This window comes from Gracilinanus agilis, chromosome 5 (assembly GCF_016433145.1).
Source record: "Gracilinanus agilis isolate LMUSP501 chromosome 5, AgileGrace, whole genome shotgun sequence".
NCBI classification, from domain to species: domain Eukaryota; kingdom Metazoa; phylum Chordata; class Mammalia; order Didelphimorphia; family Didelphidae; genus Gracilinanus; species Gracilinanus agilis.
In genome coordinates this window covers 116,393,801-116,412,884 of record NC_058134.1, presented here as the reverse complement: position 1 = coordinate 116,412,884, position 19,084 = coordinate 116,393,801, and the positions used below count along the sequence as shown (strand labels likewise).

Here is a 19,084-nt window from a genome sequence, read left to right as displayed (position 1 = left end):
TGATAACCATGGAGGCAGCATCCACTGAAAGCTATAATTGTTCATACTTTTCAGAACCATGCCAGGTATAGACCAGACTCAAGCAGAGTTTTTGTTCCTCAGTTAAATTTATTTTTCTGCTTTAGCCAGCAATCCCATGTTTTCTAATACCATAACTTATTGCCACATGATTTTAGGATGTTGGCAATCTGACCTCCTGCTGTAAAGGAAATGGTGGACTAGAGGCTGAAATACTCTGATGGTGACATAATTTAGATCATTTCTCTATGTCAGTGCTCTTTGCCATCAAACCATCCATTTTAGTGACTGGTGGTATTTTATTATGTCCATTTTAAACACCAGAGAAATGGGTCAGCTTCAGGAAACAGTGAAGTTGGGTGCCCCAATTAAGCCAACTGGGTTTCAGGAATCAGTAATTCCACCTTTCGGATGATACTTCCCTTCCTAAAACAGACCAGCAGCAGATAGGCAAGACCATTACAAAGCTTAAATACAAAATAGCAAAAAATAGAAACTGGGTTTCGAGGGAGTTTACGGAAGATTTTGTTTATTTTTGAGGGGGAGAGAAAGAAGGAAGGAAGGGTGGGAGGGTGGTAAAGTAGATGAGAATGAAAAGAAAGGAGGGAGGAAGTAAATAAGTGAAATCAACTCTTGCCAGCAATATCTGGCAAAGCAGATAGCTTGCTACTGAGGTAGGCAGGCTTTCTACACCCAAAATGTTCCATTTAACAGCATAATATATTATATATAATAGTTTCTTATATTTATATAACCTCTTATGATGACAACTTTTTCCATTTATCTCATATACTGTTTTTTAACCCTTACCTTCCATCTTAGAATCAATACTGTATATAGATTCCAAGGCAGAAGAGTGGTAAGGGCTAGGCAATAAGGGTTAAGTGACTTGCCCAGGGTCACACATCCAGGAAGTGTCTGAGGGCAGATTTGAACCCAGGACCTCCTGTCTCTAGGCCTGACATTTAGTCTACTGCTGCCCCCTCTCTCATATACTGCTTATAACAATCCTGTGAGGTATTGATTTACAAAGCACTTCCAAGTTTACTAAGCCTCTAAATGTGTTACCTAATTTGGACCTCAAAAAACCCCTATATATTATATTTATATAATACATATATTATACATATTGTCATATATGTATAATAATATATTATTATTACTATCCTCATTTTACCAGTTTGTTCATCAACACTGAACGAGGTAATTTGACTAGGATCTCACAGCTGGGAGTGTCTGAGTCAGGTTTTGGATTCAGATCTTCCTGCACTAGGCTGACTATTTTTGAGATAAAAAAATTAAGGCTCCACATTTAGCAGTTGGCTCAAAGACATGTAGTAGATCCAAGACTTGATCTTGTTCCAAATCTAGTACTCAAAAGAGATTTGAGATTCTTTGAAAATGTTATTTTTATCTTTAAAAAACAACCAAATAAATACAAAATTTAAAAAGATAAAATGAACAATCACCTAATCTAGATTCAGAAAGTATTCAGTTATATTCGCTGAACTCTCTCTTGAAAAATCTAATGCTATCATGGTATTTTCAGTCGTTGGAGATGGGGGGGACTCCTACAAAAGAAGGGATAATAAATACTTTGAGACTATGATTTATGATACCAGATCTGGACCAAGATATCTGTGAATCCCAGGCAAGTTTTAAAAATCATGTCCCTCCTAGTTTTACTATTGTTTAGAGACAATCAGTCCGTACCATGTTACAGCAAAACTAATTCTTCTGTACCAGCAAATTTTTTTAGCATTAAAAGTATGCCCATTTTATTTTTTTTTAATCACCCTCCACTGTGCTGTTGATGACTCAGTGTGGTATGAAAATGGTGCTGGGTTCTCAAAGGCTGTGTCAGCAAAACACAAACTTTTCAGTTCTTACCAAGTGGAAATGCTTTTATAGTGATGAACTGAACAATTCGAGATCAGCCTTGCTAAGGCTAAAGAGACTTATAATAAGGTGGACTACAAAGCAATTGATATTTTTCACCATAGCAACTGTTGAAATCCATCAACTAAGTCACAAAGGGCTTATGATTTGCATTGGTAGAAGGAATTCCTTCCATGCAATGAAATGATCCATCTTCGATATATTGTAAGAATATATAAAGTCACATTAAAAGGAGCTCCTCAGTGTGCTTAAGGCTAAATGCTAGGTCTTAAGTGGCTTCCTTCCTTCCTTATGCCTGGACTCATTATATGTTAAGAAAAAGCAGTGGAAACTATGTGCCTAATAAAGCAGTCATCTTGTGGTTGAATAGTTATGATTTGAGGGATGGCATGAAAATAATCACTTTTCTTTTAAAGTTGCTATTTTTTAAGATTAAACTGAAGGCAAGGGGAATGTTTGAAGCATTCCATTCATTCAACAAATATTTATTGAGGGACCGCTCTCTACAAAGTACCATGCCACAATCATGGCAGACATACAAGCTGAGATGTATAGACCAGTTTCTGCCCTTGAAGAACTTATAGTGGTAAGAAAAGTATTTTTAAGGCATAAAGTCCCCTGTAGATGAGACTTGTCTTTTTCATCATCATCATCAACATCATCGTCATTATTGCTATAATCATTACCATTAGAGGCTACTAGGAGAACTGAGACCCATGTCCACAAATAATATGGAACTGTATATGGTAGGATGTAATGGGATTTATCAGTAAAGTCAAGATGGGCAGGGAGATAGAGAGCCTTCTTTGTCTGTGATGATCAGATGTGTTGTCTATCCCGCCATTATCATTGGTAGAGATGGAAATGAGGAGCATTTCAAAAGAAGAAACAATAGAACACAGTCCCCAGTTTGGTTTAGGAGAAAAGGGGGTGGGGAAACCATCTGGGTTTCAAAGTGTTCAACATCTCTTTCCCATAACTTTAAATGCTACAGTTATGTGGTAGTGGTTCTATGTTAATAAATATAACACTTTCTCTTGATATATAGACAACCCAAAGCTTGATGTTCTGAGCATATCTCTAGAAGAATGCTAATAGTTGAATCAAAATGATATAAGTAAACTAGGTCCTAAAATCAGCAGAAAACTTTTCTAGAAAAGGTTTTGTTTAATATACTTGAGAAATGTGTTTGAATGTCCTGTGTTTGGAAGAAAGCTCTAATCGGAGTTAAGAAGTTCATATCACTCCTTTGACACTTATAAACTAAGTGGCACAATGGATAGAGTACTAGGCTTGGAATAAGGAAGATTCATCTTCCTAAATTCAAATCCAGCTACAGATACCTTCTAGCTGTGTGACCCTGGGCAAGTCATTTAATCTCATTTGCCTCAGTTCTTCATCTGTAAAATGAGCTGGAGGAGGAAATGACAAAACACTCCAATATCTTCACCAAAAAAATCCCAAATGGGGTCATAAAGACATGATCGAAACAAATGAACAAGAAGAAGAAGTGACAATGGACAAGTCAATTAACCTCTCTAAGTCTCAATATCTTCAGCTTTAAACTTTGGAAAATATATCTTGAACACCTACTTTACAAGTTCGTTATAAGGTTCAAACAAGATAATGTAAAAATAGCATTTGAGAAACTTAAAATTTGTAAATGTCAACGATTAGTGTTATTTTCTCAATCTATAAAATCAGGAAATCTACCCACCAATTCCCTTTGTTTCTAACCAAAGTTTTTCTGCTCAAATTAAGGTTGGCTCCTTTCAGTCTATTTAAAGTTAATAATTTTATCTACAGTTAATAATTAACAGTAGATTCAACCTGTCAGAGGTTCCCCAGTTTCCTTTCTTTTTTTTCTGGCCTGTAAAGGCTTTGTTTATTTTCTTAATTCTATTCAGTGAAGATATTCCCATTGTAACATTTGAAATCAAGTTGGAACTCTTTCTGCGTGAATCCAAACTGCAACACTTTACTGGCTCCACATATTGAGAGAATTATATCTTTGAGCTTGGAAGGAGTCCAGGAAACTCCTTTTAACTATTGTACATGCAATGTATGCTGAAGGCAAAGTTGACTCGTTTCAGTAGCTGAGGATGTTTAAAGCTTTGCTTGAAATTTTTGCTGAGGTCTTCAGAGCAATTTATTGAGCTGCTTGGATGGGTTTAAAAAATTGGTTTACATACTTTCTATTATGAACTTGGGGCTGGAGGGCAAGGAGGGTATTGTATATGAAAAACCAAATAAATAATAGGAACATGACTGAGTTATTTGGCCCCAGAATGGTGAACAAGTGCCTTTCTTAACTGTTATGAGAGCTCTTAGCTTTTTAAAGTGCAATATCATGCACAAAGGACTTACGACCACTCAGAGTGACAGTCATCAAGGATAAAGAAATAAAGGTCTTTCTTAAAGTGCATAGACCCCAAGTGATTTCAGTGCTAGGACTTGAACACCTACTTTACAAGTTTGTTATAAGGTTCAAATGAGATAATGTAAAAATAGCATTCGAGAAACTTAAAATTTGTAAATGTCAACTATTAGTGTTATTTTCTCAATCTATAAAATCAGGAAATCTACCCACCAATTCCCTTTGTTTGGCAGTTGGACTCCATGAAAGCAAATTTCTTGGGACAAGCCTGGAATGATAGAATCAGGAACTTTCTCCATTCAACTTCCTTCTAGGTCTCTCTTCAGTTCAACTCAACCCAACAAAATGTGTATTAAGTGCCTATTATTTTCAAAAATGGGAGGCACAAAAGAGAGATGGGGAGATGACAGTATTTGTCCTTAAGTATTTTTCACTCCCTGGGGTGGGGAATGAAACTTAATAAAAGTCAGAATATACAAAAGAACCTAAGAAAGTACTCTAAGAAAATGTGAGTAGGAAGAAAATATTTTCATTTGGGAGATTCAAGAAATCTTCAAGGAGAATATAACATCTAAGCTGGGTCTTGAAGGAAGAATGAAATGTTTTTTAATAAAACCCTTATAACTTCTGTCTTGGAGTCAATACTGTGTATTGGCTCCAAGGCAGAAAAGTGGTAAGGGTAGGCAATAGGGGTCAAGTGACTTGCCCAGGGTCACACAGCTGGGAAGTGTCTGAGGTCATATTTGAACCTAGGATCTCCCATCTCTAGGCTCTCAATCCACTGAGCTACCCAGCTGCCCCCAAAGAGTCATATTTTTAATAGGAAGAATTACTTTCTAGATATGGAGAACAACCCAGATGGATACAGGGAGATGGAAGAAAACCTACAAAATTCAGGGAACAATTAATGGTCTAGTTTCACAAATGTGTAGATGAAATTAGTCTAGAAAGGTAGGTTAGAATCAGATTATGAAGAGCACTCAATGCCAGCCTAAGGATGTATATTTCATCTTCTAAGTAATAGAGAACAACTAAAGGAGGTGGCATGACCACACGATTATTTTGGCAAATGTACCAAGGATAGACTGGGGAAGAGGATAAAGGCAGATCAGTTAGAAGAATTTTACAACATTCTAAGTGAAAGGGGATAAGGGCCTGAATTCTGTTTCCGCTCTTCTTTCTCGCTCTCTTTTTTCATTTCTCTTGTTTCTCTTCTCCTTTGTCCGTGTGTCCATCCCTTTGGGTCTATAATATTTCCAAACATCCAAAGAAAATATATTCCTCATGGGAAATGCCCTTTACTCATCCTTCTCATTTCTGCCTGATTGAAGATAAATAAGAGATCTCTTCTGTTATTAGACATCTGCATTGCATTTATGTTAGCATTACCAGAGTCTCAAGGCAGTAGAATGAGTAACATGCTAGAAAGGAAAGGAAAAAGAAAGAGAAAGAGAAGGTGAAGCTTCTTTCAAGCTATAGGGAATTTACTGTTCTATACAAATAGAGCTCAGAACCATGCACTGGAAGCGAGCTTGTAAAGAGAAAGAATCTTGCCTTTTTTACTTTATCCATTGAATAAGTCTCAAAAAGTTTTTGAAGAATAAAGAAATACACACCTACAAACATGCCAAATTGGGAGTCAGAATCTTATTCAAGTAGCTTCCTCTCCAGCTATCTTTTCTTGCTCAGCATAGAATGATTCCTCTGGCCTGTGTCAAGGAGGGAGTCAAACTCCCTAAAGTTTCATTTATTTGCTATCCATATAACATTTCATAAATCTAAGCATTCTAGCTGCCAACCACAGAACCTGACATAATTATCCAATAATTTAAACACAGTGAGACAGTAATATTCTGCATTCCCAAGGTCTTGAGCTATCTTTCCTGTAAGAAAGCTATAGCATTCTAAGGGAGATCACCCATGGAAAGGATCTGCATTTGTTTTTCCTGGAAATCCGAGTCTTAAAGTTGTGGTTCTGGGAATGACGAGGCACCTATCCTGTCTCCTTTTCTTCCTCTCACCCCAACAGAGCCCCAGAGCTCTGTAAGAAATGAGTTGTAAACCATCTCCTGAACCATTTCTAAGACGAGCAGCACAGCCGCCCTTCAGAAAGAAGGCTCAAGCTCTTCTCTTAAGGCTAAGAAGTAAGCAAAGGGAAGATGTTTCCCAAGAAAGAAAGTACAGTCATCTCTTTGTTGTCCAGCATGGCCAAGAAATGAGATACTCTGGTTAGTCAGTACTTTGGTTAATAGTGAGCTACCATACATGCCAGATGTGGATTTCTAATTTCCAAAAAACGACAATATAATAAGATACTTAACACCACAGCTATGCTGTGCTTAATCTTCCTTCGATGATTCAGAAGTTGCTCAGATTTTTGCTGAGTTCCAGGGTTACCATTTTGAATATTTATTATCACTATAGATACAAACACATGCTAGATAAGGCAACTTTTTTTATCACAGTTTCACACAGGGAACAAGTAAATTTGAGGTTAAATTGGTTTTTTAAATGATATTTTGAAGGTTAAATAGCCTGTCAAATAATAAATATGACATATGGAGAAGCAGATAGGTACACAAACTATCTCTCAGAAGAGATATAGAACAAAGGTTGCTTTATCACTCATTTACGTGAAGGTTCCTGCATCATTGTTCTCTGTCTTGGTCAAATTCCAATTGGCTCCCAGCCTTTTGCTGGAAGATCCCCTCTGCTAGTCCATTGAAGAAAGCATCCTCTCCTTCTTGGGAGGAAGAGTGACTGTCGTAAAGGGTGCTCACTGCCTAAGAGATAAATTTTGCTGCGTGCATGATAATATCTCCAGTGCCAAGCAAAAAAGATCCCTTTTTATAAATTGAAGTGAGTGCTAGTGAGAGGTCCCAGTTTCCGCTGTGTTATGGAAATCCTAGAATCCGTTGCATCATGGAATTTTACAACAGATTGAGTAATGTGGTGACCACTAATAACTGGGCCACAACCTTCAAGTATTTCTAAATATCAGATCTCAAATCATTCAATCATATTCGTTTTTACTCGATACATAACACTGTACTAAGCCCTAAGGCAATTACAGAAGAAGACAGCTCTACCCTCAAGGAAAATGAGAGAGGAGGAGACAAGTGATAAGTGTGCAGAGAAAACCTACAATCAAATGTGACAATGCAGTATGAGACATTTCGGTTCTGGGTGTGGCATTTTAAAATGGCCCCATTCTTCAGTGTTGGGAGAGACCTCAGAGGTCATCTGATTCAACCTTCTTATTTTAAAGGTGACAAAACTGAGGGAAAGAGAGATTAGGGATCCTGCTTAATGTTTCTGATGCACAGGCGTTTCAGTCATGTCTGACTTCCTGTGACCTCATTTGGGGTTTTCTTGGTAAAGATACTGGAGTGGTTTGCCATTTCCTTCTTCAGTTCATTTTACAGATGAGAAAACCGAAGTAAACAAGGTTAAGTGACTTGCCCAGGAACACACAGCTGTCTGAGGCTAGATTTGAACTCAGTTCTTCCAGACCCTGGGGGCCCAGCATTCTATTCACTGTACCACCTACCTGCCCAGTAGCAACATAATAAGTATTTACTGATCCACTACTCAAGGTTACTCAGGTGTTTTATTGGGTGCATTACACAGAGTTTGGGGCAAGGCTGCAATTATTATATACTGTTATCACCTCCAGAGTATTATTAAAAGTCATAATTCAAATTAACAATAACTTTATGTGCATTAGTGTTTGATGTGGTTTCCAATAAATATCTTACTTTTAGAACCCTGATATCCCTGACTTCAAAGAGCTAATATTCTATTTCATTTTATCTTTTTTTTTAAACCCTTAACTTCCATTTTAGAATCAATACTGTATATTGGTACCACAAAAAAGTGGTAAGGGTTAGGCTATGGAGGTTAAGTGACTTGCCCAGGGTCACAGAGCTGGAAAGTAGCTGAGGTCATATTTGAACCCAGAACCTCCCATCTCTAGGCCTGGCTCTCATTCTATTAAGCCACCTGGCTCCCTCCTCATTTTTGTCTTTGTATCCTCATTGCTTGGCACAGAGTAAGTGCTCAATAATTACTTGTAGATTGATGGTTTTGAACCCAGATCCTCTGACTCCAGAGCCAGCATTCTTTCTACTATACAACTCACTGCCATAAATACAAGGACACTGAGAGTGTGAAAAAGGGATCAGAAGAGGGGAAAGAGGATGGCAAAAGCCTCAAGGTCATGCTGTAGAAGCATTAGCTGAAGAAACAAGGAATGTTTAGCTTTTAGAAGAGCAGATTTGGTACAAGGTGGAACATGAGGGCTCTCTTCAATCCTCCGAAGGAATGTTAGCTGGAAGGAAGATTAGACTTGTTCTGTCTGGAGGGTAGAACAAAGAGCAGCTTTCTAGAAATTGCAAAAAAGTAAATTTAGGCTTGATGGGGAAAAACTTCCTGAGAGAGCTTTCTAAAAGAAAAAGGAGTCACCTTAGCTCACTGGAGATCTTTAAGTTGTCAGTCAGTGAAACAAGCATTTATTAAGCTACTATGTGTGCCAGACACTGTGCTAAGAGTTGGGTGTATGAAGAAAGGCAAAAAGATAGTCTGTCTGTTCTCAAGGATCTCATAGTCTAATGAGGGTATAAAAGCAACATGACCACAGTTAGTACTACAGATTGCCCCTGAGGTCCCTCCCAACTCTGAAGTTTTTATTCTGAGCATATTAATATGCACAAATGGAAGAGAGCAATCAAAGCAAAGTAAGACTAATCAAAAATTGGATCTTAAAGGGGACAAATCTCGATTCCAGTCTTGAAAGAAGTAACGCATGTGGAATTGGTAAAAAAAAAAAAAATTAAGTTGGGGGGGGCAACTAGGTGACTCAATGGATTGAGAGCCAAGCCCAGAAATTGGAGGTCCTGGGTTCAAATTTGACCTCAGTCACTTCCTAGCTGTGTGACCCTGGGCAAGTCACTTAACCCCCATTGCCTAGCCCTTACTGTTCTTCTGCCTTAGAACCATTACTTAGATTTAATTCTAAGATGGATGATAAGGGTTTAAAAAAAATTAAATGGGAAATGATTGCAGACAGAAGAATGATGTCCCCAGAGATGGAGAAGTGAAACAACCAAGAGGTGAAGTTCAAGAAATAAGGAGAAAAAAATCTAGCTAACAAAGATCAATTCCAAGTGACTATTGTTAAAACATACTTCTGCTAAGAAAGAGAAACCATAAAAGCTTAACATTGCATGGGCTATCAGTTCTAATCTCTAATGATACTGGTATGTACAATTGATTTTTTAAAGAGAAGGTAGAGTAGGCAGAATATTTACTGGGAAATTATCTTTTTAACTAAATGTATCAATTAAAAGAATTCTATGAAAAAAGAGTAGAAGGTGATTTTGAGAAGAGACAGACACAGAGACAGAGACACAGAGACAGAGATAAAGAGAGACAGAAAACTTAATAACTAGGGGAAGTAGAATTTTATGGAAGGCTTTGAATGCTCAGCTTAAGGTTTTGTTTTTTTAACAATAGCAAACTTCTGAAGGTTCTGGCATAGAAGAGATCATGATGAATACAGTCTAGTTACCAAGTGTGATCAAAATTGATTGGACAAATGGACTTGGGGGCAAAAGGGTAAAGATGAGGCTAAGTATATGTACTTTAGTTACTAACAGCCAGTTAAGAGACTTTTTGTGGGTCTAAGTGGAAATGACTCAGTGAGAATCCAAACAGGAGGTTGGCTTTGCACATTTCCTTCATGAAACAAACATTTTGAAACAGTCAGCAATAAGAGTGAATAAAAAATTGATGATCCAGCTGCTGACACCTGTTTAAACTGTTTAATTTGCAGTCCAAGATATTTATTAACCTGTGCCGAGAGCAGTATAAAATTCATGTCACAGTTTGGCCCCGAGCTACTGCTGAACTTATAGTCCTCTGACAGTTGATCATGTCCTTTTCTGGGAAAACCAAAAGGGTTACTGCCAGTTCAAGCCAGGATCAAATAGAAGAAATATCAGGATGTATGAACCTGAATATAGACTTTAGATAGAACAAAATAGACTGATGGTGCTAATGGCTTTCTGAATTTTCTGCCTTCGTAATAAAGCTTGTCCTGGCTAATCATTCGATCTCCAAGGTATAGTAAAAGCAAAAGACCATTGTGGGCTGGAACAAGGAATAAAGTTCATGGATGGTGCTGGAAACAGGAGAGTAAGAAAGGAACGATCACTATACATCAGCTGGACTAAGTGAGAAGAAATAAACAAGCTTAATCCATGGCTAGGGGGTTGACAAATTAAGAGGCTAAAAACCTACTTATACTCCTATCCCTAATGTGTCAAGTATAATCTGTGATGCCATGATTCTGCACAGGGCAAAATCCAGAGAGGATGACACAAGAATAAGTGTGTTACAACTTCTCCCTTGAATCTTAACTACATTACTAGGACCAAAAGTAAAGAAGGTGATTTTGTTCTTACCGTTTATATGAGGGAAGAATAGACTGGCTTAAAACATTTTAGAGCTAACTCTTTGAGAGATAACATTTTACTAAGGCATCTTTAAAAAAATCCTTTACCTTCTGTCTTAGACTCAATACTCTGTATGGGTTCCAAGGCAGAAGAGTGGTAAGGACTAGACAATGGGGTCAAGTGACTTGCCCAGGGTCACATAGCTAGGAAGGGTCTGAGGCCAGTTTTGAACCTAGGACCTCCCATCTTTAGGCCTGGCTCTCAATCCAGTGAGCCTTCCTGCTGCCCCCACTAAAGCATCTTAAAAGTCCATAGTTTTCTCATTAACTTAAAAATGTCACTTTGGGAAAGATAAACCAACTCTAAAGCCCCTACTAAAATTTTAAGTTCCATTAAGATAAGGGACCAGGTTTTCTAAAAATTATGCCCCAATTGAGATCACAGATTAAGCCTGACACATCAGGGATAGGAATATAACTAGGTTTTTAGCCTCTTAATTTGTCAGCCTCTGAGCCATGGATTAAGCTTGTTTATTTCTTCTCATGTGGTCCAGCTGATGCATAGTGATTGTTCCTTTTTTGCTCTCTTAGTTATGTGTCCTATTATGGGTAATAAATGTTGATTGAACTGTTTTGATTTTAATTGAGAAGGAAAGGAAATAGTGGTGGTGATTTATTCTCAAGATTGTGTCATTGATGTATTTCAGAATAGCCTATCAGAGAAATGATGATGATGAAGAAGAGGCTGCTAGGGAACGTCGCCGCAGAGCCCGGCAGGAGAGGCTCCGTCAAAGGGAAGAGGAGGAGTCTTTAGGACAAGTGACCGAAAAGGTGGAAGTTAATGCCCAGAACAGGTAAAGCATCCTTCACTATGTGGAGCCCTTTTAAAACCTGCTAGTGTGCCCATTGAGTCAGATTTGTTTGGAACAAAGCTTCCACCATTTTCTGGATTTTGAATTCCAGAATGGCCACTGAATCATCTGTTTGTCAATCAAGCTAACTTCTTGAGGTTATCTTCATAAGAAGTCTTGATGCACTTGATCTCATTTATTTTCTTATGCAATTTGATTTGGTCATAGAGACTTTAACAACCCCCCCCCCAACTAACTCTCTCTCTCTCTCAATGAACTATTCTGGTTTTCTTTAATTTTAGTATTTTCATCAAATATACATAATAGACTAGAATAACTTTAGCTAATTTCTGTAGGATATTTATCTACTGAGCCTATGTAAATATTTCTATTTTCAACTAAGCATTGTCTTTGAGATATTGTTACTTTTATAGTAATACTATTATCCATAAATAAATGAAAGTATGACCAAATTTCTCAAGTAGCTAAGAATGATGAATGCCTTTTTTCTTTGGGGAGATTACCCTTTTTATTTTAAGTGAGACTCAGAGACATCATCAAGGCACAGTCTTACTTAAATTAATAAATAATTATTCTTCCCTAAAAAGCTATAATTTATTTGCCAAGGGTTATTCAGTATTGTTTATAATATATAGGGGTATACATGTTACATGTATTTAGCCCAGCTAAACCAGGAATACTTAACCCTGCATTTCATAAAAACATCAGAGAAGTATTTTTTAACTACAGAAATAGAGGGAGGAGGTTAGGGAAATTTTGCTTATTTGCCCTATGCAATAGGAAAACAGTAAAATACAACTAAGGGGGTAAAAAAAGAAAGTCATATTTTCAGATTAAATGATCAGATTGATACGTAATATAGTATTCATGCAAAATTATATTTTTAAATAGTTCGTTATATTTTGAAAGTTTCCAAAATAGAAACTTTCAAGCCCTCTGAAAAGTCTAAGGGGAAATGTAAGAGGGAAAAAGAAGGAGATATGCTTTTAAAGAAACCCCTTTGATACTACTGGCAGTCCTGATAAATTTATTGTATTTTAAAGAGTCATATCTCTAACTTCAAAGTCTAAAGGGAGTTGAGAAGATTGCTTAGCCAGGTGAAAAGGAATAAGGATTCTATGCTAAAATTCTTGGTATTCCAGTTAAGCACACTCTAATTGGAAGATGGTTGTCATGGCCTTTCCAATAGAAAGGTTAGAATCAGGATCAGGGTAGCGAAATTCCTTTTCCTCTCTTTAACGTTTTGCCTTTGGAGCAGACAAGATTTTTTTAAAAGTCAGCTTGAAGAGTAAAGAAAAAAGCCAATCAGTAGATACTGTGAAAGAAAATCCAATAGCCAAAAGGAAGATATGCCACGAATGCCTATCAGGGCAGAGCTAGAGGTGGTTGTGACACCTCTTTCTTATAACACAGCTCATAAATAGTAACTTTGGCATATGTTAAGTCCAGAAGAGGCTGAAGGAAGTCAAAAGTTTTCATGCCATAGTTGCTCTCAAGGCTGGAAGACTAAAATGCTAAGCACATTGTGAGAAGGCTTTGGACTCTGTAAAGTAAATCAAAATATGTGACCACTCAGTGTTTTAGTTAAGACAGGATTTAAAACATTTTAAGTTAAGTAGCAGAATGGCTAGATGTTCTTTCTTTAAATCTTCCTCCAAATTGTAATTCAGTTGCTATTCATTAGTAAGGTTGAATCATCCAACTGACACCATTGCTTCAATAGAATATTCTTTTTGTAAAAAAAAAACAAAAAACATATCAATATACAAGTTTGTATTATCTCTGAGACATTGATTTTCTATAATTGAAATTTCTATAATTGAAATAATTGGGGTTAAGTGACTTGCTCTGGTTCACACAGGAAGTTTCTGAGACCAGATTTGAAGTCAGGTCCTCTCCACTCCAGAACTGGCGTTCTATCTACTATGTCACCTAGCTACCTCTCTCTAAAACACTTGATAAAATTTAAAGTGCAGTAAATTTTTATCCTCTCCTCTTAGTCTGCAAATTAGTCTGTATACCACCCCCTGCCTCTTTCTAATCATACAGATTTTTAAAATACAATTGAGATACAGGACAATTTTGAGGGACTTATGAGAAAGAATGCTATCCAAATCGAGGGAAAGAACTGTGGGAGTAGAAACGCAGAAGAAAAGCATATGATTAATCACTTGTTTATATGGGTATGTGATTTGGGATTTTGGTTTTAAAAGATTATTCTATTACAAAAATGAATAATATGAAAGTAGATTTGGAGTGATAACACTTATATAACCCAGTGGAATTGTTTTTCAGCTCTGGGAGGGGAGAAGAAAGAAGGGAGGGAGACAACATGAATCATGTAACCATGGAAAAATATTTAAAAATAAAAAAAGATTTTTTAAAAGAAACCTAAAAATAAATAAAAATACAAATGAATTTCAACAAACATCTTTTTGATATACAATACCATAGTAAGTACCATTATTAAAGTCAAACTGTATGCAGTTTCAAAAGAGTGAACACAATTTATAAAATACATGTATCATTTAGGAAATTTAATCTTTACATTTCTAATGGATGGACACAATGTTTGGTAGCACTGAAGTCAGGGTGTTTTTAAAATCTAGTTTTTCTATGCCTTTTATTATTGTTTTCAAGTGTCAAGCTAAAATGGTTCTCTTTTGGTTGAAATCATAAAATCTGGAGGAGCTTCTGAATTTGGCAAGCCACCATTTTACAGTTCTGGCCATAGTTCTTGATATCACATAGCTATTTGGTTCCTGCTCACAAAGACCAGCATCCTTGCCTCAGGACAATATTCTGAGTTCTGTAGTCAGAGCTATCCACTGATCATCTCATCAAAAGCCCAAATGGTGACCCTTTTAACTTTATGCTCTAATCCTTGATGATGGAAGGAGCTAGGGATCTTCACAGGTAGTTTGTTAACTTAGAGCATTTTTCCTTTTATTTCCATTTCCCAAGGTATGCAAACCTTTACTCATAAAAATGTTGATTTACTTAAAGTAGTTGTCAAACATTCTGACACCCCTTAGGGGTCCCAGAATGCTCCAGCATTTGCTACATTCACTTCAATTCAACTTAACAAGTATTTAATTAAGCACCTACTCCAAACCAGGCCCTGTACTAGACATTAGGAATACAAAAACAAAACAGTTCTTGTCCTCAAGGAACTTACAGTTTCTACTAATATGTACTATTACCCTACTGAACAATAGGAATGGGAATGTTAATGTGCTTTTCCTTAAATATTACCAATCCATATCCCCAGATTATAAGGAAGTTCTAGGGGGAATAATTGGTACCGTTCTAGACACACAGTATTATACTAAAAGGCCACATATCACCCCCAGACATCTGTAGAGACAGTGGCTCAAAAGTTTGTTAATCAGTCCATCAAATAATTAATATCAAAAAATTAATTGGAATGCCATTTCTCCACCCTACCCCCCCCATGTTCTGCAGTGTGGGTGATGAAGAAACTAAAACTTCCACCATATCAAATACCCAAGTTGAAGGAGGTGATGATGCTGCATTCTTGGAGCGGTTGGCACGTAGGGAAGAACGACGCCAAAAGCGCCTTCAGGAAGCTTTGGAGCGCCAGAAGGAATTTGATCCAACAATAACAGATGAAAGTTTGTCGGTACCCAACAGGAGAGCTCAAAATGATGCAGCAGAGAATGAGACTTCGGAAAAGGAAGAGAAAAGCGAAATCCGTAGGGAAAGATACCAAGTAGAGGAAACTGAAATAATCACCAAATCCTACCAGAAGAATGACTGGAGGGAACCTGAAGAAGACAAGAAAGAAGAAAAAGAGAAGGAAGAGGAGGAAGAGAAGCCCAAGAAGAGAATCATTGAAGAAAATCAGGTAGAGGCAATGGTAGAAAAGAAAACAGAGACCCAAGAGGAAGAGGTAGTAGTACAATTGAAAAATGGTCAGGTCCATGCTGAGGAGCCTAATATAGAGGAAGATAGAAGAACAGATAGAGATGAGGTGACAGGTAATGAAAAATCAGAGGAGCAAGACCAGGCTGAGGCAGAGAAGCTGAGGTTGGAGGCTGAGGCAGAGAAGTTGAGGTTGGAGGCTGAACAAGAACGGAAAGCTGAAGAAGAGAGAATGAGAATTGAAGCAGAGGAAAGAGTGGCTGCCCAAGAAAAGGAAAGGAAGGAGGCAGAGGAAAGGGAAAGGATTAAAGAGAAAGAGAGAGAAGCAGCAGAGGCAAGGGAACGGGCAAAAGCAGAGGAGAAACGTGCAGCTGAAGCAGAAGCAAAAGCTAAGTTAGAAGAGCAAATAATTAAAAAACAGTTAGAAGAAAAAGACAAAATATCGGAAAAACAGATAAAGGGGGGGAAGGGAGAAGAGAAAATACAAGAAAAAAAGGTAAATGAAAAGAAAGTACAAGATAACAAACTTCAGCCAACTGTCCTAAAGACTCAGGTACAGTAAACATTTTGCACCAAGTGTGTATTGCCTGTGACTTGTGAGAAATGGAATGCACATCAAATTTAGGACTGGGCCATGTCTATATAATACCACCAATATGATTGTTTGGGAAATCTATTCATTTTTTTCTCCAGTCATTGTAATAGATAGATAGCCAAGTTATCAGTTAATCACTGAATGGCTGATCTGATTTAGACCTGGATAATCCAAATAACTGGAACATCTGTAGACAGATAATTGCTTAGAATTCAGCCATTATGACTGCTGGAAAAAAATGAATTAACTAAAAAGAAGTCATTTTGGTGGTACTGTCTAAATTCATTTGTCTGTTTCTGCTTCTTTACTAATTCTTTGGAAAATTAACTTTCTTCAGTTCTCACTAAATAATTTTAATTATCAAGTTCCATAACACTTATAATGGGCCTACATGAATCAAGGGTTTCCAAATACTGGGTCTCAAGCATTTTCTCCCCTGTGTTCTTGGGGCTTGAAGAAATTCTGAAAAAAAACTGTAGGACAGGAACCCAATGGCATGATTAACAATTTTTAAAAATCCTCATCTCCATAGCAAAAGCAACCAGTTTGAAATATAGCTGGTAGCAAAGGCAAAAAAATGAATCAATCAATTAACTCATAAACAAGGAATAAATAAATAAGATGAGGCAAATTTTGAAGTTGGGATATTTCTATGAACCTTAAATGAATGCCAATGCATTGATTCAACATCATGTAGACCCATCCTTAAAGATTTAAAGTAGCCTTGCAGAAAGTCTATAAAAACTTATAACTGGCTGGTAAGATAGATATAGATGCACACACACACATATGTGTGTATATGTATGTATTATATATGAGTGTGTGTATGTGTGTATAACTAGCTTGGGTAGACTGAGCTTTGATGATATCTGGTGGAGGTAGATGGAAAGTATACATTTCCTCTTGGAAGTACCTACACTGCCCATGCCTCACCTCCTGAAGTTCAGAATATAACTGCTCCTGTCCATTACTCCCAGTGTCCCAACACTGTGGTTCTTTTCCCCTGGGGCTTGTATCCAGGGTCTTTAGTGGACAGGATTTCCTCTTCTGGCAGGACTTCTTAGATGGCAATACTATCCTTTGGGTTTTTGTGTTCTCCACCCACCCCCAATGAATTTGCCCCAGGACCAGTTTTGCTTAATTAATGGCTCTAGATACAAATCATTTATGCTAATGGAAAAGAGGGTTGGTGAAAACCATCAATGGGCTGCTAAATTCTTAGGCTTAATCTACAAGGCTACCTTAAAATCATCCCTGCCTAAGCATGATTATTCCAGACATGTTCACCTCTACATAGAGAATTTTTTTGTCACAACTACTGCTTTACCACTGAGGTTATTCATGCCTTGACCTTCACTGGGATTATGTAAGCATGGTGCAATGCCAAGGGATTTGTGGAGGAAATATTGCCAAGCCACACAAGATTGACCAGAACCCACAAGGGAGCATCATGTCATGCTGATCCTCCTTAAGAGATTCAGAGTGGGGAGAGATGAACACGTGTTTTGCTATATTACACTGGAATGGGTCTTGTCATGGTTGTTGTCACCAAAGCAGAGTATAATCACAGAGGCAGCCGAAAAAATATTGCTCGGGCACATGCCACAAGGCCTGAACACCATACCAGGGGGCAGGGTTTATTGTAAAATGAATGAACCTAACATCCTTAAAAATGATAAAGGGAGAAGAAAAGGGGGTCAAAGTGGAAGTTAAAAGAGAAAAATCCCAGGAAGACAAATCCACCTTCAAAAAAGAGGAGGTAAATATTACCTGAAAAATAACCATAGTGCTAAAGATGTCTACTTCAAGACACAGAGGTCCCAGGACATCTAGTTCCCGTTGTCTCTATTTCCCTCCCTATCTTTCCCCCGCTGTACTATGTGCCCTTCTTCAAGCTATCCTGCTTTCCCTCTAATCATGAAAATATTTCTAATCCCCTTAACCAATTTAGCTGACTTGCACTAATGGCTCAGCTTCTAAAAGAAAAACGGTCCCCCATGCTCATCAGTAGAAAACTTGGTGAGCTGAAGATAATGATTCGGGATTTTCAAATGAAAAGCTTAGCAAAATGTCCTGCATTGCATTTCCATGGTACACATAGCAGCTGGTGCCAGGTTGTTTTACTGTATGGTAAGTAAATGAGGTTGCCAATGGTCTTACTCCTATGAATAGTGTGCTCTTGAGCTTTGAACAATAACAGTCATTAAGTTAGAAAGTCTTACTCAATGTCCTTATAGCTAAAGTTAAAACTTGGGCATGTATGAGACCACTATAGACTATGAAAGAGATTAAATTAGGATGATACAAAGTGGGAAAAATTGAAAAACGTAGCTCTTGGGCTTATAACAGGAGTCGTAGCCAAGGAGAAGTAAATTAAATTTATAATGTCTTCTATATTACTGGTCTGCAATATAGTAGCCCCTTCAAGACAGAATTGATATACAGATGTAACTCAAATTAAGAAAAACTTGTTTGTTTTTCAAATACAAATATGAAAATCCAAATGCACTGGACAGAAAAGTTGTTTGTTTACTAGGTAATCACAATAGAGTTCCTTCTAGTGGCATTTAAAGTTTTATTTCTTTTTCATTCCAAATATAATATCCAAAAGAGAAGTTAGGTAGCTTATGATTTAAAAACATATTAAAAAGCAATATAACAATTACTCAGAACCTTGAAAAAAACAAAGTTTCTCAGATGTGGAGATGAGGAGGGAGCGCATTTTGGGGATGGGGAACCCTTTGTGCAAATGCATGGAAGTGGACCATGAAGGATCAAGCCCAGAGTATGGCTCATAGCTCGGTTCATCTGCAATGCAAAGCTCATGAAATGAAGTGATAAGAAAGAAGAATGGAAAGGTAGGTGAGGGATGGATTTCAGAGATACTTATATGCCAGGCTGAGAATTTCCTATTTTATTCCATTGGCCTTAGAGAGTCCCTGAAAGTTACTGAGTAGAGCAGAAAGTCAGATCTGGGTCTGAGG

The 19,084-nt window shown here is 37.4% G+C and overlaps 1 protein-coding gene across 5 annotated transcripts in view; it reads left to right on the top strand.

The window, feature by feature from the left end:
- The window catches only part of CALD1 (caldesmon 1), an 85,231-nt gene that overhangs the window by 27,874 nt on the left and 38,273 nt on the right, over positions 1–19,084 (top strand). For 3 of the 5 annotated variants that reach the window (XM_044678539.1, XM_044678537.1, XM_044678536.1), the window contains exons 2-4: positions 11,456–11,602; positions 15,086–16,058; positions 17,782–17,859. In XM_044678539.1, coding sequence (XP_044534474.1) covers positions 11,456–11,602; positions 15,086–16,058; positions 17,782–17,859 — 1,198 coding nt within the window. The remainder of the gene's footprint in view (positions 1–11,455; positions 11,603–15,085; positions 16,059–17,781; positions 17,860–19,084) is intronic. The other 2 variants (XM_044678541.1, XM_044678540.1) reach the window with 1 other exon arrangement.